At 48.5% G+C, this 24,849-nt stretch overlaps 1 protein-coding gene across 1 annotated transcript in view; it reads right to left on the bottom strand.

The window, feature by feature from the left end:
• LOC146829211 (fibronectin type-III domain-containing protein 3a-like) overlaps positions 1-24,849 on the bottom strand; it is a 608,949-nt gene that overhangs the window by 439,601 nt on the left and 144,499 nt on the right. The window contains exons 10-11 of the mRNA XM_085607850.1: positions 19,566-19,625; positions 13,642-13,780 (exon numbers count right to left, since the gene is read on the bottom strand). Of these exons, the coding sequence (XP_085463976.1) occupies positions 13,642-13,780; positions 19,566-19,625 (199 nt within the window). The remainder of the gene's footprint in view (positions 1-13,641; positions 13,781-19,565; positions 19,626-24,849) is intronic.

Below are 24,849 nucleotides of genomic sequence, written 5' to 3'. Positions count from 1 at the left end.
CTGCCAAGACAAACTGACCATATATGCTGAATTATTGCCAAGCGCCTCCAGACCCAGGGATATATGGGGCCCCCTGACGTGCTACTTACTGTCGCGCCCGCGAGTGACGGAACCCTCTGGAGAGGGGGAGATGGGCAGTTAGCCTCCCGACAGTGACGGGAGCGCTGTGCTGGTCCCTGCTGAGCATCCTTTCCTTCGTACACGGATAGGCGATCCCCAGCAGTGAAGATGGGGTCTCTGGCGCAGGTCTCTTGCTGATGATTCAGGATGATGGGGCGGGCCATAGGCTGAGGTACTGGGAGATGGAGGGGGAGGGAGGCAGGGGTCTCAGATTGAAGGGGTCTCTGTGAAGTGCCTGAGGATGTGCTGGTAGAGGGCTAACCTAATAGTCTCTCATGTATCGAAAATGCAATGTTCTAATAGATGCTGCAATTTGGTCTTAGACCCTCCATGGTTGAGAAACGTGTATCTAGCTGGTGCGCCAATTACTGCTTGTATTGAAGATTGTGCTGTATGTTCGTGTATTGAAAATCAATAAATAGAAGTTTTAAAAAAAAGGTTTAACTTTTTGCACTAGGGGAACATAACTTAATGTGTGTAATTCATTTAATATTTTCAGACACAAATATACGTAGATATCTCTTAGGCCTCGAATTATATAATAACTGGAGTTCTGGAATTAATGTGTGTACCCACTCAGTGTGAGAAAGTGCCCCCTTTCTTGCATGGTATGCCCCCACTTTTTGCTGAATTGCGGATGTACTTTGACTGAGTGTGCCCTGGGCTCCTGCAAATCAGGTGCCCAGGGCCTGTGTTCCTTCCCTAAAACTGCATTGAAGCCTAAACCCACTAGGCATCTCTATCCACAGGTCAGCCCCTGGTAAATGGTACCACAGGCATTGTGACCAGAGAAGGCCCCTAAGGGCTGCAGCACTTATTGTGCCACCCTTAGAGGCCATGTCCCCTGACACTCTCACACTGCCTTTGCAGACTGAGTGCCTTGGCGCAGAACAAAGTGAAGAGTCGACATGGGACACATCCCTGTGTATTAGCGTTCCTTTGCATGGGCGCACAGCGTTGAGAATCAATTAATTCTGATTTCCAAATTTCCACAAACTTAATCAATGTTGTTTGAACTTGATTTATTTTTCAAATGCTAAATCACACGTGAGATGTTAAGTCTTGAACTGCTTCTCATGCCTCAGATATGCTAATCCAAGCCTTTTTCTGGGCACGCCTCTAGACAACACACATCTTCAGAAGTGAATCATGTATTACCCGATGCATTTCGAGCTCAAAAAAGCTCTTCTTCTGGGGTTTCACTACAAGTGAAAGAACATGTGTAAATAACTTGCAACTCTAAAATCATTAAAACATACACATTACGCTTCATTTTTGTTGAAAAAACCATACATTCAAGAGTTTTTAAAAAACTATGGCGTGGATTACAGCTAACCAAAAAACAGCGTTTTCCCTCTGCAATCGTAACATTAAAGTTACCAACACAATGTCCTAGGAATCCCTTACTCTAAGTCAGTCACATTACCCTCTCTACTCAACAATACTAATGTTCAAACAAACATAAGCATCCACCCATCTAATACTCCTGTGGCGCGATGCCCTAACTCACGAGTACAACCTTCTGTAAACATACCTTCATCATCTCATGTAACCGCTCTTGCTTTTGTTCTGAACTGCGGCAACCTGCCTTCCTTGACTCGTTAAACTTTTAAACAGCGCGCCGTAACACCTCCTTTCTCTTGAGCCAATCACACATCACCGACCATTAGTATCCCAACCCACTGACTTCTCTTCCCACAATGCAATGTTTGCTGCCTTGCTCATCCACGTAGGTCAAACTCAGTTCCCCAAGCCATTAACACTACCGGCAGTAACCACCAACTGACACCCCCGAACATTTTCACAATTGCCCCGCCCTCCCCTAAGGTATAATATAACACGCTGTTTGGAAGTTCCAAACAGCGTGTTATATTATACCTTAGGGGAGTGTCAGCTGGTGGTTACTGCCGGTAGTGTTAATGGCTTGGGGAACTGAGTTTGACCTACGTGGATGAGCAAGACTGGGAAGTTTGGTATCAAACTTCTCAGCACATTAAACCCACACTGATGCCAGTGTGGGATTTAATGTAAAATGCACGACTGAGGGCATCTTAGAGGTGCCCCCTGAAACTCGACCAACTTCCAGTGACCTGACTGAGTGGCTGCGCAGGCTGCCACCACCAGACATGTTTCTGGACTCCTGGGCCGAGAGCTTGCTGCTCTCGGAGGCCTGAAACGTTGCACATCCTGGTACGAGTTGCCAAGCCTCCTCTCCCAGGATGGGCAGGGTTCACAAAGGAGAAGCTTCAAAGGCATGCCGCCTTTGTGAGCCTCTCATGACCATTTGCTGCTTTCAGCTACTGGTCCCCACTGGTTCTGCCCCCTACTTTGGGCGGGAGAAACAAGTGAGGAAGAGAGGTGTGCCCACCTCTGCCAACTCCACCCCTAAGGTGGGGGGAGGCGAGGTGAAGCACAACCTCGGGTCCCCGCCATCTTGAGGATGGGGGGACCCAGCCAACCAGGGACAGGTTCCTGCCCCCCTCCCACTGGAGAGTGGCAGAATAGGGGGTGTACCCACCCCAGGGAAGGGACCCATTGGTCCCTGCTTTTTACCTACCTGTAACGCCCCTAAATGTAGTATTTAGGGGCACCCTGAACCTTCCTTCCTCAGATCCAGCAACCACAAGACAAAGAAGAGAATAAGAAGGACGAGAAGCTGTGCAGAGCTAATAAGAGGACGACGCCCACTGACTTGGCCCCAGCCTTCGAGACGCTAATCCACCCCAGAGGCTCCCTGCACTAACAGCTTGGTTACTGGAGCCTGCTGCAAGCACTAAGGCTTGCTTGTGTTCAGTCCGAATACCACTGCTGCCAACATGTAAATCGAGGGACTTCGACAGAGGCCAGCACCATGCCGGAAGTTGTCTTGCTGGTTTTTTTTTCCCTCTTCTGAAGTTGCACCGAGAACTGTGAGAGCCTCAAACTCGCCGACCCACCAGACAAAACACCAACGCACCAAGCCCCCAGCCTGCGTCAATTGAAACGGACGTTCTCTCGGTCAGCCGGAGACCCTCAAGAGCCGAGCACCCCTTTGGGTTCTGTCGGACTGGTCCCCCAGTCCGCACTTGCAGCCATTCTTTGTAGGTACGGTTACCCATTGACATAGACTTGTAGCGTTCAAGGTTACTACCGCGAAAAGCACATCTGCAGCCAGACACTTAAGGGCAGGGAAACTTGAACTGTGGGTGCTTTCTTGGACCTTGGCCCCTAATTACCTTAAGTCCAGAAGAACAGTTCTGTAAGTCATTTGCAAGTGACTCTATGCATTGTATGCTTCTCAAATAGGATAACATTAACGCGTTTGAGGTTCATGCCTTCAATCTGACAGCAGTATTTTCGAAGTCTCTGAAAATACCCAACACCAAAAATACTTAACTGATTCCGAAGATTTTCGGGTCTAAAATTCGTGGGCAACTAATGCCTAACACTCCCCACTGATAAGCCTAAGGCTGCTCCTCCCCACTACCACAAATAGAACACCTTGAGATTGTTAAAGCAAGCCACTGTACACTAGTAAGGGATAGCAGGACACTCTACAAAGTTGGGGATTGGTGTTTACAAACATCTCACTTTGCAGTCAGAGAAAGAAAATTAAAGTGAATTATGTGACAATCCTGCTGGGTTACAGACAGTATTAAAGGAAAGGCTGTAGGATGTTATTTTTTTTATAACTCACAACAAAATGTAAATACCTGCAAATGAACTGTACACATTCAGCAGTTAGGAATGCAAAAATAAAGCAAATTTTTGGTAATTCTGAAGCGTGATGGAAACAAAGATTTTAATAGGATCAAAACAAATCAAGGCATTTTACTTCCTGATGCACAAATCATACATATTTACTGTAACCTGATTTCAATACATCATCATGTGTGCGTAATATAGTTTTATTATTAAAACTGTATGGATGGGGAGGAGGAGCCTAGCGCGCAACCAAGATGGCCGCGTAGGTGCGAGGCTCCCGAGGACCTCCGCAACCTCCTACGTTTATCCTGACTTCATCCTGCATCGGTTGAGGGAACTGTGTCGGTGAGCCTGAGCCGAGGTGGTACCCGTTTCCCGTTTTCGAATCGGACCTCGGGTGCCGGAGTGAGCACCGATTGAAGTTTGCGGCCTACCTCTCTCCTGACCCCGGATTCGCGTTTGGGGGCGACCCGGTGACAAAGTGAACAACAACGGCGGGCTGGGCCTGGCGAGTCGCGTACCCCGCACTTTCACTTTCGCGCCCCCTTGCTGTCTTCGCAAGTGGGATCGCGGCGCACTTGTTGTTGGGGTGGCCTCGCTGGGAGACCCTGCCTGCCTGCTGTGGCCCGCTCCGCAGTCCTGGGGTGGCACCCCGGAGCTCGTGGCCTTGATTGCTCGCTTTCTACTGCGTGGCTGGTGAGGGTGTGAGACCCGCGACGATGGCCACGAAACAAGATGGAGATCGGTTGAAGGCCAAGTCGACCCGGCGTGGCGCCGCACATCAGGCCAACATCATGGACCGCTACACCCTCCCGAAGGGATCTCCCGGTGGACCGCACAAGTCCTCTGATTGCCCCCCGGATGCCCCGGACTTGCCCACAGATCTGACTCTGCAAGACGTCATGGGCGCCACTGCTGAGATGAAAGCCTCGGTGGGCCAGCGATTTGACACGTTAGCGTATAAAATCGACGCGGTCCTCGTTGATGTCAATCTGGTGAGAGCTGATCTCTCGAAGACCAACGACCGGGTCGATTCTTTGGCCCACACCGCGTCGGGCCTCACGACTGAGGTGGCGGCCCTTCAGACGGAGGTACACCGGCTTCGTCAGGCGAGTGCGCTCATGGATCGGCGCCTGGAGGATTCCGAAAGCCGGGCCCGGAGGAATAATATCCGCATCATCGGAGTACCTGAGGGACGGGAGGAGTCGACGGCGGATCTTTTTGTGGAGGACCTGATCACTACCCATCTCCAGCCTCGGGGACTGAGTAAATTTTTTGCTGTGGAGAGGGCTCATAGAGTTCCCGGGGGACGGCCGAAGGTCGGAGCCCCTCCGCGGCCTCTTATTGCCCGTATCTTTAATTTTCAGGACAGGGACGCAATTCTGCAAGCCTCCAGACTGCAAGGGCCGATTAAGTTGGAGAACATGGAGGTGAACTTTTATCCTGACTTCACCCAAGCGGTCCAGAAGCAGAGACTGAGCTTCTTGGGCGTCAAGCGGCGGCTTCGGGACATGAACTTAAAATACGCCATGCTCTTCCCGGCTAGGCTGCGGGTGGAGGTGGATGGTCGCACTCACTTTTTTGACCGTCCTGAAGCGGCCGGGGACTTGCTGGACACTTTGTCTGGGGGTCGGGATCGGGATGGCAGGGGGGGGCTGCGGGAGGAGAAGGCCCACTGGACCGGGACTGAGGTGCTGATACTGGGACTCACTCTGGACGCAGATGCTGCCGCTTTCGGCCAAGCTTAGGGTCTCTCGTTTTTTGTATTCGTTTTCCCTCTTTTGTAGGTGGTGCGGGGTCTCGAAGGGGTACTCTTTCCTCCTCTAGGGGGTTTACCTAGTTTCAACTATATAGGGGCGACAGGCACACTGCAAGTTGGGGGGGCTGTTTGGGCTCATGCAGGGGTGCAGGGAGGGGGGAGTTTTGTTGGGGCGGTTGGGTTGGGGTGGGGTGTTGTTCATTTGTACCACAAGGCAAAAGTATTGTTGTGCTATTCCCAAAGTGCCCTCGGGAGGACGAGTGATTGCTTTCGTTTATGATGGGGGGTAGGGGACTGAGTCTTTTGTCCTGGAACGTTAATGGACAGGGGGACAGGATAAAACGAGGTGTGGTCCTGCAGTTCCTGAAACGAATTTCACCTGACATAGTTTTTCTGCAGGAGACGCACCTCATTGGCAACTCCTTTTGTGCTATGAACCGGCGGGGCTACCGCCTTCTGGCCCATTCGGGCTTCACGTCGGGTTCAAGGGGTGTGGGCATCATGGCCAAGACCTCGCTCCCGTTGGAAGTTGATGAGTTACTCCATGATGACAGGGGACGTTACACGGTTCTGGTGGGTAGAATGGAGGGCAGAGTGATTATTTTTGTTTCTGTCTATGTCCCGCCAGGGTTGCAGACGACCACCTTTGCGGATCTGGGGCGCCTCCTCCTTGGCCTTCCGGAGGGGATCCTGGTGGTCGGGGGGGATTTTAACGCTGTGGTTTCCGGAATTGAGGACCGTCACCCCCCTAGGGATCTCCCCCGTGCCCAAGCGTGGTTGTCTGGCCTATTGGATGCCTTGGGGCTGGTGGATTGTTGGCGTTTGAAACATCCTACGCAGAAACAGTACACCTTTCATTCCGGGGCCCATGGCAGTCTATCAAGACTAGACTATGTCCTGGTACCGGCGGCGCATGCGGGGAGGATCGGGGAGGTGCGCCATTTGGCGCGGGGTATTTCAGATCATTCCCCGCTCTTATTGCACTTCGATATTCTCCCGAGGGGAGAGGGTAGGGTGGCCCCGATTAATCCCTGGTACCTGCGTGACCCCACCATTCGCGCAGAGTTGGTTAAGTCCCTTAAGCGATATTTTGATGAGAATGTGGGGTCAGTGTCATCTGCGGTCTCGCTATGGGAGGCATTTAAGACGGTGATTCGGGGGGATGCCCTGTCCCTTATTTCCCATTCCCGGAGGCGCGAGCGGGAGGAGGTGATCCGTGTTGAAACTGAAATAACTGAGTTGGAGGGTGACCTCGAATGTGGGGTGACGGATGACAAATTACATGTCCTCCGACTCAAGCAGGCGGCCTATAAGGCCCTCGTCACGGAGGCGGCTAGGGGCCTCAGTAGAGAGCAACAGGGGAGACTGTATGATGTGGGTGATAAGGCTGGGAAATTGATTGCGTGGCTGGATAAAAAGGAGAGGGCGAGTCGAGTTGTCCCGTTGATTGAGAAACTGGATGGTGTGTGTGTCACGGAACCGGAAGAAATAGTCGATTGCTTTGCAGAATATCTCCGTGGGGTCTATTCCCCGGTGTCCTCCCGCTCGGAAGAGGATTCCCATGCCCTGCTCAGGGATATAGCGCTGCCTTCCCTTTCGGAGGAGGATAGAGTGTCGTTGGATGCCGCCCCAACCTCTGAAGAAATTGCTCTCGCCATACGCTCGGTCGCTTCCGGCAAGGCCGTGGGTCCTAATGGTCTTCCCATTGAATTGTACAAGCTGCGACCGGATACGCTGGCGCCGCATCTCCGTGCGATGTTCCTCGCGGCCCGTTCGGCAGGTTCCCTCCCGCTAGACCAGCGTCTGGCTACTATCGTTGTCATTCACAAGGAGGGGAGGCCGCGGGACCGGGTCACGTCCTACCGGCCTATTTCGCTGCTGAATGCGGAGCCCAAAATTGTCGGCCAATCGGCTGGTTGGCGTGGTGTGCGATTAGATTCACCAGGATCAGTCGGCTTTATCCCCCATCGCAACACTGCGCTTAACCTGCGGCGCTTGCATGGGGTGCTCGCGCGTGTCCCGTTTATACGGGAACCGGCCATTTTGGCATCCCTGGACGCCACTATGGCGTTTGACACACTTGAGTGGCCATATATATGGGCGACACTGGCGAAGTTTGGGTTTGGCCCGGGATTCATTGGTTGGGTGAAATTGTTGTACTCGGGACCGCTAGCGCAGGTGGTTGTGAATGGTAGAGTGTCGGCTCCGTTTGAGCTGGGCAGGGGCACGCGGCCGGGCTGCCCATTATCACCGCTCCTCTTCGCGCTTGCCCTGGAGCCCCTGGCGGAGTGCCTGTGGTGGGAACCTTCTATTCGTGGTCTCCGCTGGACCCCCGGGTATGAGGACGGCGTATCTCTTTACGCTGATGATATTCTTCTATACCTGGCTTCCCCACATAAATCACTGATAGTACTGGTTGATGTATTGCACTCATTTGGCCTCAACTCCAGCCTGGTCATCAACTGGGCTAAATCGTGTGTATATGTCCTCTCTGGGGAGGATCCTATCCTTCCGCGGGGTTGTCCTATTCAGATCGCCCCGCGGGGATTTAGGTACCTGGGTATCTTCATTACCCTGGACGCGGAGGCCCGATATAGCCAGAACTTGCTTCCCCCCCCCTCCAGCGCCTGAAGGAGGACGTAGCGCGTTGGAAGCGCTTGCCGCTCTCGCCGCTCGGCCGGGCGGCATTGTTTAAGATGATGTCGCTGCCACGTTTCCTGTATGCTTTGCAGAATACAATGGACGTTGTCCGGGCGCGCTACTTCCGCGAGGTGGAGAGTTTGCAGCGCCGACTGTTTTGGGAGGGTCGGCCGCGTATCGCCCTGGCGAAGCTGACGCTCCCGTGGTACGACGGGGGGGTTGCCCTCCCAGATATCAAGCGATATTACTGGGCCTCCCAGCTGGCTGCGATCAATCACGGCCTTTACGGGCCCGCCCTAAACCCGGCCTTTGAGATGGATAAAATGTTACTGCCGGGCGGTGACTATAATCGGGCGCTTTATTCTAGCTCGCATGACGCGCGGCTGACGGGCCCCACGGGGGTCATGGTACGGGTGTGGCACACGGCTAACGTGGCGATGGGGTGGAAGGACCGCTTGACCCGGGCGACGCCACTATACGCATCTGAGCGGCTGGGCTCCCTGTGGACCTCGAAGGGCTTTGAGAAGTGGGACATGATAGGCATCAGCAGGGTGGGCGATCTCTGGACTAGGGGGGGATTTAAAACGTTCGATGTGCTGCGGACAGAATTCCAGCTGCGGGACAGGGAGTACGTTCGTTATATGCAGATCCGTCATGCGTTGTGCTCCGTATTTCCGGACGTTGCCTCCATCCCGGAGTGCTCCCCTCTGGAGGATAGAGTGCTAGATGGGCATGTCCCGGACAGCACGATTTCATTGATTTACAAAAAGCTCATCAATGACCGTTCGGGACTGCTGACCGGCCTTCGTGAGGCGTGGGGGGCTGATGGATTGGAGCTGGATGACGAGGACTGGGTGTCTGCGGTGGCCTCCCCGAAAGAGGTGGCCATACCGGCTCGCCTTCGCTTCGTCCAGCTCAAGATACTCCACAGGGTCTATGTTACGGGGCCGAGTCTGATGCGTATGGGCTATGCTGTGGACGGGTTGTGTAAGCGTGGGTGTGGTTCTTTGGGGACCTTTCTCCATATTCTGTGGGAATGCCCAGAGGTGGTGCGATTCTGGCGTGGTGTGCATGAGGTTCTGCAGGTAGTTACGCATGTGCCGCTGTTGCCTGAGGCGAGGAGATGTCTTTTGAATGTATGGGAGACAACCGATTACTCAGTGCCGCAGACGTGGTGGGCGACTCTGGGATATATGGTGGCCAAACGTGACATTGCGCAACTGTGGGGTTCCCAGAGGTCGCCGACTGTCTCGGCGTGGAAGGACAACATGGATTGGTGTATGTTTTGGGAAAAGGTGGTGTATGTTGCGAGAGGTAAGCCTGGGACGTGGGTGAAAGTATGGGGCCCCTGGAACGCTTACCGTGGGGGAATCTGTACCCCGCCACTACTGCCGGATCCGTCACCGGCTCCGTCTCCTTAGCCTGTTTGTCTTCCCGGTTCTGGGAAATGAGTTTACTTAGTCCCCGTCCTGACCTATACCCCCCCTCGATATTCCTATGAATCAGTGGGGTCCCCCCCCCTAGGGGAGCACATGCTGTTGTTTTCGACTGTGGGTTGCCTTGTGGACTTGCTTTTTTTTTTTTTGTTGTTATTTATACAAAAATGAAACCGTGATGTGGGGTCCGGAAGGTGTGGCTGCCAACGCTTCTTTCAACTCCTGTGAATTCCCTTGTGCCGCAGCGTGCGTTCTATTGTCTGTATTACATGCTCCTTCTGTTTGCTAGCGGCCGGCCTAAAGGTTGTAGGCCCATCTTTGTATCTTTTTTGGATTCTGTAATAAACGGTTTCCAAAAAAAAAAAAAAAAATAAATAAACTGTATGGATGTGCAAATTTAATGGCCATTTCACTAGAAAATGTGTTGTCTGTAAGTGGCAATGCGCTACCACTCAATGCTTTAGCTACATAAAAAAATTGCCTACCTCAAGCCTATTTAATGTCGGTGGGTTGTTAAGGTTTGTCATTCTAAAAATTTGGTCATGGTTCTTAAAAGTTCAGGAAGCACGGTTATAAACATTTTATTCTTCTTTTACTATCATTCCATTACCTCATAATCAACTGTGCACCTATTCAGCCCTTTTAACCATTCAAATTATATATTCAAAGCAAACTTTAGTCAATAATTGTACTGTATGTTTTTTAGGTTTTCCTTATTTCCCTTTGAAGTGTGGCCAACAGCCGCACTACCTCCCCAGACTGGGTATAAGCGATGGGGAGGTACTTAAAAGGCCACTCTGCTGCTCTGGAAGGAGGAAGTCCTTTATTTGTATTGTGTTTTTTACACTTCAGGCTGTTTGGGAAGCAGCCTGATTTTTTTTTCTCACTGCGGTGATGATCTGTGCATAGGATGCGCTGACCTCATTGCAGAACACGTCAAAGTAAAACAAGCCAATGGGCTCATTTTACTGTCACTGAAGCAGTGCTCGGGCATATCTCAGCCCCCCGAGCACGGATTCTCAAGGGAAAGGTATCGATGAAAAGAGGAGTCTCTCCCCTTTCCAAAAGGTACCTCTGCCCAGTCGATCCCTGCTTGGGGTTTCGCACAGGAGAGCAATCCCCGATCACCCACTAGGCACCAGGGACGGGGGGGGGGGCAATTACCTCCGAACATATACTTTTAATAAAATAATGGGGTGGGTCTTACCTATCCTAACATCAGGCCCCACCCTCACCCCTAAAACCTCAACAGTCTTTCTGCTACTTTGCGAACTAAAGCATCCCATCCCACAATCAATTCTTGTGGGTGTTGTTTTCACATATGGACTAGGAAAGTGTGGTTAAATCCCAATATCATCCAACTTGCAAGGGTGAACGGTGCACTTTTTGGGCTTGGGTAGCCTGCCTCCTGGAAAAACCTAGCAGAACCAGACAGTTCTGAAACCTCGGCATTTGGGGGAGTCAAGGGTGGGGTGTGCTTTGCATGCATCCAACACCATTTTCTTACCCACAATTGCCAAAAGACCTCAAACTTTGACAAAAAATATTAATTTTCCTCACATTTCTGTGAGGAAAACATCTGGAATCTGTGGGAAGCCACACCCTTCCTACCACAAAGCACTCCCCCAAGTATCCCAATAAAATGGTACCTCATTTGTGTGGGTGGGCCAAGAGACCTTGACACAAAAGGCTCAAAAGTGCAACGTGGAGACATCAGCGAGAGAAATAACTGTGAGATTTGGCCGCCACCCATGGAAACCCACCTACCACATAAATTTTTGAAAAGTAGACAACCAGGGGAATGCAAGGTGGTGTGCCTTGTCTGGGTCCCATGAGTTTTTTTGTTTTGTTTTTTGCCCACAACACCAGGTAAACCTCAAATTTTGCCTGAAATCACACAGTTTCCTAACATTTCTGCGTTGGAAACTTCCAGAACCCACAGGAATCCACTAAATTCCTACCACCCAGCATTGCCCCACTTTCCCCTGGACCCATTGACTGCGGTTGGATCTGTTCCTGTGACAGGCATTAGTCCAACCATACAAGTGGTGCAGTGCTTTTATCGGCACATGTGGGGCAATACTGGTTGGTAGGAATTTTGTGGATTCCTGCGCACCGAATACTCCCCTAGTTGTCTAGTTTGCAAAATGTGCAGGCTTGCTAGGTTTACCTAGCTGCCAACTGAGTTAGGGCCTAAAATCCACAGTTACCCAATTTGTAAAAAAACACTTCAGTTTTGAGTGGAATAATGTGAAGTATCCATGTTGCATTTTATGCCGTTTTCTGTTAAGGGCACGAGGCCCACCCACACAAGTGAGGTACCATTATTAACTGAAGACTTAGGGGAATGCTAGACAGTAGGAAATTTGTGGCCCTCTGCCAATGCCATAACTTCCTATCACAGAAATGTGAGGAAAATGTGTTTATTAGTGGAGGTTTGCAAGGGATTCTGGGTAAAACCACCTGAGGAGAGTTATGCAAGTCGCCCCATCCTGGATTTACCTAGGTTTCTAGTTTTCATAAATTTACTAGTTTGCTAAGGGCTGCCTAGCTAGTGCCAGAATTCCACAGCTACCCACTTTGCAAAAAATAAAAAAAAGTCAGTTTTGAGTGGAAAAATGTGATGTATCCATGTTGCATTTTGGGTTGTTTCCTGTTGCAGGCACTAGGTCTACCCACACAAGTGAGGTACTATTTTTATCAGAAGGCATGTGGGAGCATAGAATAGTAGAATATTTGTTATTCCCAATTTGATTTTGCTGCATTTGTGCCTTCCAAACTTAAGCCAGTGTGCAAGAAGGAAGACTTTTGAAAAATACCCTCCAAATCCTATGCTCGTATGGTTTGTAACAAATTTGGAGATGTACAAATAACCACTGCTCCTAAATTCCATACTGTGTGCCCACTTCAAAAATACATAGGTTATCTTGATACCCACTTTTCACTCTACATATTTTACCATATGAACTGGCCTATACTCAGTTAACAAGGAAAAACGATTGTATGGTGCAGCTCACTTGTTGGCTCTGGGTACCTAGGGGTGCTTGGAGAATCTACAAATCTCATAGATCCCCACAACCACAAGGGACTAGCAAACGTAATGGTATATTGCTTTTGTAAATCGGCAACAGTGACGAAAAGTTACAGATGAAAACACAGTCACAAATGGCTCTTTTTCTAAATCATTCTCAATATTTCTTTACTTCAACAGTTTGTTTCTTTGAGAAAACTTCGAGGAATCTACGCACACGACCCCTTGCTAAATTCAGAATTGTGTCTACTTTTCAGAAATATATAGCTTTCCTGGATCACTCATGGTTTTCACACTGGTTTCCACCACAAACTCAAAGTAGATTGAAAGCACAGAAAATAGTAAACATGGGCTACCTCCTTGAAAAATTCCAAAACTGCAGTAAAAAAATGTTTTCATTCAGCGCTGCATGTTCCTGAAAGCTGGGAAAATGGTGACTTTAGCACGGCAAACCGTTTGTTGAAGCCATTTTTAGCAGAAAATCCAGAGGACTTTTTTCCTATTTTTTCCCCCAAACACTCAAAATGTAGCTATATTTTGGCAATTTTCTTGGTCCCCTCTAGGGAAGCCCACAAACCCCGAGTACCATTGAAATTCGCAGTATGTTGGAAAAAAAAGACGCAATTGTGGCGTGGATACCTTATGTGGAAAGAAAGTTAAGGAGACCTGAGGGCGCCCTACCCAAATAACCAAAAAAGGGTCGGAACTTTGGAGGGGAGGGGGGCGGGGGGGGGGGGGGGGGGGGAGTCAGTGCTTAAGCGGTTGAGGATCAGACCAAAGCACACATTGCAAAGCTATACAGAGATAACTTAAATATTACACTGTTAAGAATTAACTGATCATCGTGATATATTTAGCATATATGTACCCAACACTGATGCACACTACTAGCACTAACAAGTTTCATAAAGTCTAGTGCAGTTATAAAAACATGCACATTAAAGCTTCAAAGAAATTCAGCTGGTTGTTACCTTCCACTGCAGGTTCAGACTATTTTTAGTTCTGTTGATTAGTTTAGGGGGAGCTGGAGCGTCGGGTTCACAGCTTTCGGTTTTGAAACTGACCATTTCTGAAACCGATCCCTCCATGGAACTGCACAGGACTGCAACCCTAAACAATATGAAAGTCATCAGTATGGTTTATCCTGTACTCGATGTCAATAAACTAGTGACAAGTGGAAAACGTTTTAAGATGGTGTGCTTAGTAAAAATAAACAATAGTGCATACATTACATCAGGAAGACAAACAGCAGTAAAATCAAAAGCTATATTAGAGTACAGTGATTTTAAACAGGTAAGTAAATTCATCTATCGTCCACTTTTTTATGTTCTGTTCAGATTTCTACCACATCATCATTTCAGCAGTTTATCAAAACTGCGGGCCTCTGCTTTGTATCTTGCATCTTTCCAAGAAATTAGGAGGGTCGCCGGCTCTTTGCTTGGAGACAGTCCAAGAATTCAAAGTTAAACGATCCGACATAATCAAGATTATATAATTAAAGTGAAGGTAATTAGAGGGTTCCAAATAACTCCGCCAATGTTTGTATGCAGCTCTAATGCAAGTGTGCGTGTGCTGCTTAAACAAATAGTGGGGAAGAACATATCCACAGATCCAACCAAATGAAAGACCTGCATTGGCTACTTTTAGGATACTTTTAAAGCCTTGTTCATTGCACACAGTGTCAGAATTAATCTACGCCCTTCTTCTCAGCACTAAACCAAATATCTAAGTCCTTTGTTGCACCCTGAGACCAAACTTAAGGTCTCTTGGAAAACTTACGGCACAACAAGAAATCCATTACGGAAGGCAGATATTTTGTGCATATAGTTACTGAACTTTACAATAATCTTGCACCTTTCATTTAAAAAAAAGGTTTTAGCGAAATCTTTCATACAAAAAAATATATCATCATGGTTACCTGATAATATAATAACAGTCACTGAACAGTTTTTTCTATATCTTAAATGCTGGCTTTATCAAAAGCTTTTCTTCTCAAAGGATATCACTAGAAAGGACCCTTGGATTACCTAGAAACTATGCAAAATTTAAATGTACAAATCATTATTTGATGGACCCTTGAGGTATCGAGAAACATTATCATATATATACACAAATCATCATTTTATGGATCCGCATTAGCCCCCTTACCAATTGCTATAAATAGGACCACTCAAACAAAACCTTTAATTTCCAACTGTTTCAGATTCCAGCCTTCTGAATGTATTATAAGAACCCCATTATTAGAGAACTCCAAGAACTTTGTAGCACTCACAACAGTCTCGTTTCGATCCAATCATTGTTGGGAGCCTGGCTTCGTATAACTTTCTTCAAATTTGATCTTAAGATGAGTGCACTGCTGGTCTTTTACCTTTAAAACAATCTTCAAAATCATGTAACACCAAAACATTCAACCTCAGGCACTCTAACCCTTGCAAGGTACTCCTCTTCTTCCTCCACTGTGCTAAACTTCTGGCAAGTAGACAATTTATGGAACTCATAAATGTGGAGTTATTCAAGACTCATCCCTATAACTGATCGTGTCCAATGATGTGAGAAAGTGCCTCTTTTGACATGGTTAGCCCCCACTTTTTGCCTGGTTTTGATGTGGTTTCAATTGTAGTGCACGGGGTACCTGACAACCAGATCCCCTGTGCCAGTGCTTCTTTCCTAAAAACTATCCCACAATTGGCCCTTCAGGCCCCCCTATAAGTCCCTAGTAAAACGTACCTGGGTACTAAGGGCATTCGGACTGAAGTGGGTCCCCTAGAAACACCTCACCTAGGCCATGCAGACTGCCACTGCAGCATGCATGGCCTGGTACAGACAGAATGAAAGAGTCGACAGAGCACACTACCCGTGTGCCATGCCAGCTAGCACAGCCTAAGATATAGGTAAGCAAAAGAGACACACACAATTGATAGACGGAATGCAAAACAAATCAAAACATTCAACCCCAGTCAACAGATCTAGGTTAAATCCATCATACTTTTACTCAAACATCCCACCGCAGTGAAGACCTGGCCATATGCAAATGAGTCTTGGCCCTGTGCCTCATGGGAACAGTCCAGCCCGAACTGCCAAGCCAGGTCCTCCCTGGACCGGAACCAAGCATTCTATGACCGGTTTCGGGGTTTAGCCCCTCACCAGCCAGGATAGCTTGAATCTAGTGGCACAGTGAGCCCGGGACCCACGTCTGGGCATACCCGGCGTACATTAGGGCGAGAAAGCAAAAGACACACAATTGATGGACAGAATGCAGAACAAATCAAAACATTTACCCCCAGTAAAGAGATCTGGGTTAAATCATCATTCTTTTGCTCACCATGCCACCCCAGTTTAGACCTAGCCATATGCAAATAAGTCTTGACCCTGTGCCTCATGGGAACAGTCCAGCCCGAACTGCCAAGCCAGGTCCTCCCTGGACCGGAAACAAGCATCCTATGACTAGATTAGAGACCCCTCTAATCAAGGCTAGGTCTCTGGCCCGTCCCATAGGAGGTCAGCATAATAGAGGGTGTTGTCACCCCACTAAGGTGCCCATTGACCCTACTTGCTACTACCCTAAAACGCCCCTAAATCTAGTTTTTACTAGAGACTAGACCTGCGAAGATGACAACTTCCTTGGCCCTAGCCCTACCGGCCTGTCTCCAGCTTCTGCGAAACTGCAACCTGTCTTGCAGCCACCGACCGCTGAAAACACTGGGAGGACTGCTGCATTCCAATCACCTGTGGACAGCCAACCTGTTCAGAAGGAACCAAGTCCAAGGGCTCCGAATCCACCTGTGCACCCTGCCCTTGTTTCCAGCATTGGCTGACCTCTCCTCATTTCCACGGCGCCGCCTGCAGACTAAATCCAGTGACTCCCCCCCCCCCGACTGCGAACAGCTCTGGTAAGAATACTCTGACAGCCGAAGACAGCTTGGTGAGCTGAATTGACGGTGCCCCTACGACCCTCTACATCTCTACTTACCTCTGCTGTCGTTGGTCTTCTCCCTGCAACCTCTGTTGCGATGCCTGCAGCCCATTTGTCAAGAGGAGAATCCTCATTGAAAAGCCTTTGGCGCCCAACACTGAAATTGCACCCTGCACCTGGTCGCCCCTATGCCGCTGGTGATGTATGGTTTGTGCTGCTTTGTGGCCCCACGAGGTCCCGTAAGGGGGACGGAAAGTGTCGAGAGAGGCTGGGACTCCATCTCCCAGTTGCCTAAGCGGCGCGCACGCAGCCGTCTCCACCAAACGCGCCTGGTGGCGCCGTCCGAGTCCGGAAGGGCTGGGACTACCCTCTAAGGCCTTTTCGGACTTCTTCTCACAACTAGAAGCTAGCTGTTTCAACCTAGTGAGGTGAGGTTCAATCTGGCCAGAATGTTGTAAAGGAACCCCTCACCTTGGTAAACTCGTCTAACAACTCTGGGGAACAGCTACATCTAGGGCCGCAGCCTCAACCACGGGGGAGCCTGCAATAATGAGCCACGGCCCATGTAAAAGTAACAGTAGGATAATGTCCACGCAGGCTCGGGTCCTGGAAGGTAATCAATCTCTAGGCAGTAGGTTGCAGGGGCAAAATGAGGACCAGTCACAGCATTTACCAGTTATCCATTTGCCACCAGAATCCACCCCTTACATAGTGGTTTTGGGTAATGTACCATCTCTTCCACAGGATTTTTCCCAGTTGAAGAGCAAAGTTCTTCACTGGTTATCGAACAACACCATATTGGGACCAACAGTGGAGAAAAACATCATCATGGTGCGTAGAGTAAGTTGGATGGGCAGGTCTCGCAAGACAAGTATGGGTGATTGTGTTATTGCAAACTTTAACAGACCGCACGTAGCTGAAAGGATCCTGTTCACGGAGCCATACTCTGTTCCCTCCGGTATTAGATCATCCATCACGGCCTTTCCATTTGGATACTTCTATAAACCGGATAGACCAGGGTATATTCACACCAAATCTGGGACATTCATTAATTGTCCAACATCCATATCTGTCTACCATACTACGTATACACTCCCACACCAGTCAGCCAGCACACTAGAGGCTGGTAGGTTTTCAGGGGGTACCTCTGAGGTGCACTGTGGGTGCATGTCATAATAAATCTAATACTGGCAACAGTACAGATTTATTAAGACCGGGTGTTTGATAACAAACAACTCGTAATGACCAGGGCCCAGTACATAACATGGCTTCCCTGTTCACTTGCAATATCTAGTAGTATGTACTAGAAATCACAGGGTCATACTGCTCTTGCAGATATGTCCTCACATAGGATATAATGCACCCTGCCCTAGGACTGCAAGACCTCCTGTAGGGATGACTTTCATAGATCATATGCAATGATTTGGACATGGTACCCAGGGGTGTGTGCCATGTCGTGTTTTCACCATGTCACGCAGGTTGACAGACATGCTGCAGCCCTTAGGGACACTGTGAGGTACCCATTCCCTAGGTACCAGAAGAACCATTTACTAGGGACTTACAGAGGTGCCAGAGAGTACGCCAATTGTCTTTTAACTTGATTTAGGGAACAAGTCTTGGCACTGGGGCCTGGTTAGCAGGCTTACAATGCACTTTCAGCCAACAAATTCAGTATTGGTGAGCAAAACGTGGGGGTGAACATGACAAAAAGGGGCACTTTCCTACACAACCCCCCACCCCCCAAACAAAAGAGAATGAGACTAACATTTCCCAAGAGAGTCTTCAGTGGCTAAGTGGAAGAACCTGGAAAGTCTATCTGCATTGGCATGGTCAGTCCCAGGGCTATGTTCCACTGCAAAGTTTATTTTCTGTAGGGAGATGGACCACTTCAACAGTTTGGGTGTAGGAAGCTGGCTCTCTATACAGTGCACTAAAAGAAGTACACTGTGTAGGAAGCCAGTGAGACCCAGATTGTTACACAGAGACAAAATTAGATACAACTAACACTCTACTTGTGATAGTGTGGGCAAGCAGTAAGGCTTATCAGGGGGTAATGCTAAGCATTTGTTGTACTCACAGAGGCAATAAATGAGACACACAAAATAAATCGAGACCAATTTCCAAAAAGTTATATTTAATTTTATATAATTTTTTCAGACCAAGAACTTAGTTCACAGGTAAGTACTTATTTTGTTATGAATTTCCAAAGTTGAGAAACTATCTCACAGGTGTGAGCAATTACGCACAATGCCCTCCTATGGAAGAAAACACATAAATGTATAGACTATTGTGTAGGCGGTTTTCGAGGTTCACCTTCTGGTTTTATGGTAGTAGCAAACCCAGGTCCAATGTTCTACCAGCAGGAGTAATTAGTCGCAGGTGCGGAACAAAAAAGGGGTACCACCTCAAAAAAAGGCTTGTACCCACTAAACTGCAACTTACCACAGCCAATCACTGTGAGCTACAATGTAGATAGCAACTATGGATAGTGACATAGAAGACCAACAAATAAAGGATGCCTGCAATCTTAGAAGCTTCTAGAATTACCATGCTGAGAAGGCATTATTCTCTGCTTACTGATCTGTTCATTCACCTAGTTTTCAGATACAAACCAGAATCGGATGTGCCCAAAATGTGTTTTGCAATCACAATCATTTAATTCACTCAAGTTTGAGCTTTGGAAAACAACGTTTTAATAATCATCCAAACAAAATTAGAGGCTCTAGGTGTGCATCCTAAATTAGGTGTGCATCACTCCAAAAGATTTAAAGGTAGCCCTCTGAGATCAGGACTAGAACAGACCAGCATGATTAAATTAATAAACTGATTGAGATATTGAGTAAAAAAAAATAAGAAATGAGTCCAAGTGTTACAAATGTTCTAGTCTTATTTGAGTGACCATCCAACATTTTTTTGAAAACAGTTTGATACACATATGCACAATCGCTTGGGTTGCAAAAAGATTATGAATCTCAGTTTTACCTGGTGTGATATTCAGTTGCTGGTCGTAGGTCCAGTAGGCTAAATGTTGTTTCTTCACCTCTACAAAATAAAATAAATACAGAGCTAAATAAAATCAATAAACCTGTCTAACATTTCATTTGAAAACAAAACATAAGGGAGTTAGGAGCTTAGGAATTTATGATATGTTACAGCTATGTAAAACTAAACTAGCCTGAGCATTTGAAGAGAATTAAGGCCAACTCATTTACTGGTTTCTAATGAAAGAGTTACTTAAATCCTGAAGATTCCTTACATTATTCCACTCTCAGGTGCTACAGCAGTTCTGGAAATGTTTGAAGCAATGTGGAGCTGCCATGAATGTACCTCTTTTTGTATGATCATACCCCTCCACATTTTTGGACTGATGATGCTGGTTTTTCGACTTTGTGGTACTCTGGGCACTGCAGTCCAGACCCCGTGCATGTGCTCTGACCTCCAAGTATGGGTACAATTGGCTAACACCTGAGTGGCTTATATAACTTACCTATAAGTCCTAGTATATGGTACGAGAGGTACCATGGGCTAGTAGGTTTTGACAGGTCCAAGCCTTCCTTTTTAATATTAATCAAGCCGATTCTAGGGAAGGCCTAGGTAGCCCACCAGGCAGGGGGCCTCTTATTGAAAATAAGGCCTTGTTCCTTTCATGTTTAACATGCCCTAATCTTCAAAACACAAAATTGCATTTTTCACTGTAGCGAGGTTGGTGGTCTCACTGGCTAACATAAGAGTTTCACTAGTCACTAACTTCTATTGGAGACCGCCAAAGATATTACCCCAAGATATCAAATTAGGCATTACATTAAATCAGACTCATGGCTGAGATCAGATTTTAAGTAACCTTTAACAGCAAGCTGGCTATCTGCAGCAATTGTGACCCGAGACAACAGGCTGCCAACTGCTAGCAAGTGTGACCCGCTCCCAGGAACATGTAACAAAGAAAATCGCTGATGGAAGGAGGCATAACCTTCTCCAGCAGGATGACTACCGAGCAGTGGCCACAGATGGCCCAGCTTCAAAGAAGCTACCGCCTCAGTCAAGCAAATGCCAATCACATCTTCGCCTGTCTGCTTCTTTATGGGGAGCAGGCTCAAGAATGATTTGCATATGGCTGAGTCCAAACTGCAAGAGCGTGGGGAGCAAAAAACAATAGATTTAGGCCCAGATCTCTGACTGGGGATGAGTGTTTGGCATTTTTCAGCATTCCGTCCATCAATTGTTCTTTTTACCTTTGTGCAGGCAGACGGGCTGTCACCCCCCCACCCCCCGCCCCTCCCCCCGAGGGGGAAACAGCACTGCGAAACCGGTTTTCCAGGAACAGTGGCTGGTTAGGAGGAGTACACTCCAGGGGTGAGCAGGAAGCTCCTCACAGGGGAAGAAGAATTGCACCACCTTGGATTTGGGTAGACCGGGGTAGCTTGGGATAGTTTGGTGACCAAACCCCAAGGAAGTGAATTAAAGTGGGAAGTGTTGCCTCGTGGGAACATCTGCCCTATTGGCAAGTGAGTTCTTCCCTCCCACAAACAATAAGATGGCATAAAAGTCGCATCCCAGTCCCACAAACCTCAGATCAGTACTGAAATGGAAGACAGACAGAAGGACTGCACCTGCTGAACCCAAGGGACCCACAGAAGAGGGCCGAGTTTGCTGTGCCCACTAGTGGAACGAATAGTTTCTTACCTGTCGGTGTAGTTTTGCAGCTTGAAGATCTTTCTGGATTCACTATGCTGTGCATTATTCCGCGATCTGGTGGTTGGGTCCGGATTCGTAGTCTTTCTTCTGTTTCTTTTTTTTTTTTGTAGCCCAGGTGGGCGTCGACGTCCCACCATTTGGCGCACCTCTCGTGACGTCGTCGTGCTTCCTGCGGAAGTCCCACCTTTGGGGCGCCATCTTCGGGTTATTTTTTCCCCTTCTCTCTTTTTTTTGTTGTTTTTTAAACCCTAGGCATTCTATTAATTTCCTTTTCAATTTTCCTTTTAGTATTTTCTTTGTTCTGTTATTCCTTGTCCTTCCACCTCTTTCTCCAGCCTCATCTTCCTGGCGGAGGTGGGTGGGTTCGCTAGTGAATCCAGAAAGATCTTCAAGCTGCAAAACTACACCGACAGGTGTAGCGGTTTGTTATCTTTGTGGCGGCTGGATGGTAGATGAGCGTAGGTCGTTGAATATATGTTGAAGCACCTTCTGTCCTACTTGTGCTTCCTTGTTCATCTGTATGTCCACGCAGTAGTGCTTAGTGAACGTGTGCACAGAAGCCCATGTTGCCGCCAGGCATATGTCTTGAATGGGCGTATTTGCCAGAAAGGCAATAGTTGCTCCCTTCTTCCTTGTGGAGTGGGCCTGTGGCCCCTGCGACAGCTCCTGCCCCGCCTGTTTGTGGCAGAATTGTATTGTTAGTGCGATCCATCGTGCGATGGTGCCTTTTGACACTGGTCTACCCAGGAAACTAGTTGCAAAGGACAAAAAGAACTGTTTGGTTTTCCTGTGCTCCTTGGTCCTCTCAATGTAGTGCATCACAGCCCTTCTAGCGTCTAGAGTGTACAGCGCCTTTTCTGCGCTTGTTGTTGGGTTTTGAAAGAAACTCGGTATTTGAATTGTCTGGTTCATGTGGAATGCAGACACCACCTTAGGCATGAAGTGCGGGTCCGTTATCAATACCACCCTATCTTTGTGTATCTGGATGTAGGGCTCTTGCAGCGTCAGTGCTTGCAGCTCGCTCACCCTGCGCAGCGAGGTTATCGCTACCAGGAAGGCTGTTTTCATTGTCAGCATTTGCAGTGAGGCCTTGTGGATGGGCTCAAACGGCGCCTTCATAAGTTCTGTTAGGACCACGTTGAGGTTCCATGCCGGCGGGGGCATCCTCTTTGGTGGCGCAATTCTTTTCGCCCCTTCCAGGAATCTCTTTACTACTTGTGACGTAAAGAAGCTTCCTCCTGTCTCCCCTCGTGTGTAAGCTACGATCGCCGCTAGGTGTACCCTTAGGGAGGACGAGCATAGATTACTTTTCAGTAGGTGTATGAGGTATCTAAGCACCGTTGACTCTATTGTCAATTTATCCTGTAGTTTCTTTTTGCTGCACCATAGTGTAAACCTTTTCCATTTCTCCCCATAGCATTTGCGTGTTGTTGGTCTCCTTGCCTCCCGCAGCACTCGCATAGTGCTTGGAGGTAGGTTAAGGTGCGCAAACTCTAAGTCTTCAGGAGCCATGCCGCCAGGCTGAGGCTCTCTGGCTCTTGATATAGCACCTCTCCGTTCTGCATGGAGAGCAGGTCCTTTCTTTTTGCGAATTTGTGAGGAGTGCCTTGTGCCATTTCCACTATTTGTGAGAACCATGTCTGTCTTGCCCACTGCGGTGCCACTAGGATCAGTGTCATGTTGCTGGTCCTGCACTTGTCGAGCACCCTGTGCAACAGTGGTATCGGCGGAAAAGCGTAGGCAAATGTCTTTGACCAACTTATCCATAGGGCATTCCCCTGGGATTGCTGTTCTGGTTGTGTGGATGCGAAGTTTCGGCATTTTGCATTCTGGTGTGTTGCAAACAGGTCTATTGTCGGTGTTCCCCACCTTTGGAATAGCCTCTGCGTTTCCTGTCCGTTGAGCTCCCACTCGTGGGATGCCGAGGTTTGCCTGCTGAGCCAGTCTGCCTCCACATTCTCCTTCCCTGGTAGGTGTATGGCCAGCAGGTCTATCTTGAGTGGGATGGCCCATCTCCAAATCTCCTGTGCCAGAGTGGAAAGGGGGAACGATTGTGTCCCTCCCTGCTTGTTGATGTAGAGCATGGTTGTAGTATTGTCCGTCTGTATCAACACACTCTGGTTGTATAGCTGCTTCTGGAAGGCCTTCAGAGCTAGCAGGACAGTCTTCAATTCCAGGTAATTGATGTGTCTGACCGCATCTGCCGGAGTCCACAGACCCCTCACTCTGAGCTTGTCCATGTGTGCTCCTCATCCTATTTGTGATGCGTCCGTGATGATGGTCACAGTTGGGTTTGGTGGTATCAATGACTTTCCTGTAGTTATGTTCTCCCTGTTCCACCATGCCATCTCCTCCTGCACTGCGTGCGTAACAACCACTAGATCTTCCAAACTCCCGCTTGCTTGTGACCATTGCTGTTGCAGCCATTCTTGGAATGGTCTCATGTGAATGCGTACATTGGGGACTAGGTGGATGCATGACACCATCATTCCCATGATCTTGCTCACTGTTCTCACTGTCAGAGCTCGCCCCTTCTGGTAGAGACGAGTCTCCTTCAGCAGGGCTATTGTTCTTCTGTCGCTGGGCATGACCGTTCTGTCTATGGTGTTGATCTTTGCCCCCTGGAAGATCTTCACCGGTTCCGGTTCCATTGATGACTTCCCCCCCAGTGTATCGAGAACCCCAGGTTTGTTAGTGTTCTTGTCACCCGCTCTGCGTGTTCCTCGCATTTGTCGCGAGTGCTTGCCTTGATTAGCCAGTCTAGGTAAGGATACACATGAATCCCTTCCCTTCGTAGGTACGCTGCTACTGCTGCAAGGCATTTTGTGAAAATCCTTGGGGCGTATTTCAGACCGAATGCCAGGGTTGTGAATTGGTAATGATCCTGGTTGATGTTGAACCTTAATAGGTTCTTGTGGCGGCTGTTCATTGGGATGTGCAGGTAGGCATCTTTGAGATCCATGGTGGACATGTAGTCTCCGCCTCGTATTTGAGGTAGCACTTCTTGTAGTGATGTCATTTTGAATTTTTGCGTCTTTATGAATTGGTTTAGGAATCGTAGGTCCAGGATGGGTCTTAGTGATTCGTCCACCTTTGGTACCAGGAAGTAGTTTGAGTACACTCCCTTGTTCCTTTCTCTGGAGGGCACTGGTTCTATGGCCCCCTTTTTTAGTAGTTGTAGTGTCTCCTCTCTGAGTTGAGCAAGCTCTTGACCCGAGCGCTGTCTACTCTTTGGTTTCTTGTTTGGAGGCCTTTTCTGTAACTCTATGCAGTATCCGTGCTGTATGACGTTGAGTATCCATTTGTCTGAGGTTATTTGTTGCCATTGTTGAAGGTAAAGCCCCAGTCTTCCACCTACCGGTGTTTTATGCACGTAGGCGCTTGTTTTGTGTACCCCCCTCACTGTGCTTATTTTGCGCTTCACCCCTCGGGGTATGCTGGGGGTGAGCGTCTCCTTGCGTGCGAAGTCACTTAGATGAGGGTTGGTCTCCCTCTCCTTCTTTGGCCACGTCCGTTTCCCCTCCCGCGAAAGGACTGGCCTCGAGGCTGGTACTGCCAGTTCTGCTTCTGCTGT

The sequence above is a fragment of the Triturus cristatus genome, chromosome 5_2, assembly GCF_964204655.1.
Source record: "Triturus cristatus chromosome 5_2, aTriCri1.1, whole genome shotgun sequence".
Lineage (NCBI taxonomy): Eukaryota > Metazoa > Chordata > Amphibia > Caudata > Salamandridae > Triturus > Triturus cristatus.
This window is presented reverse-complemented; position numbering and strand designations above follow the sequence as displayed.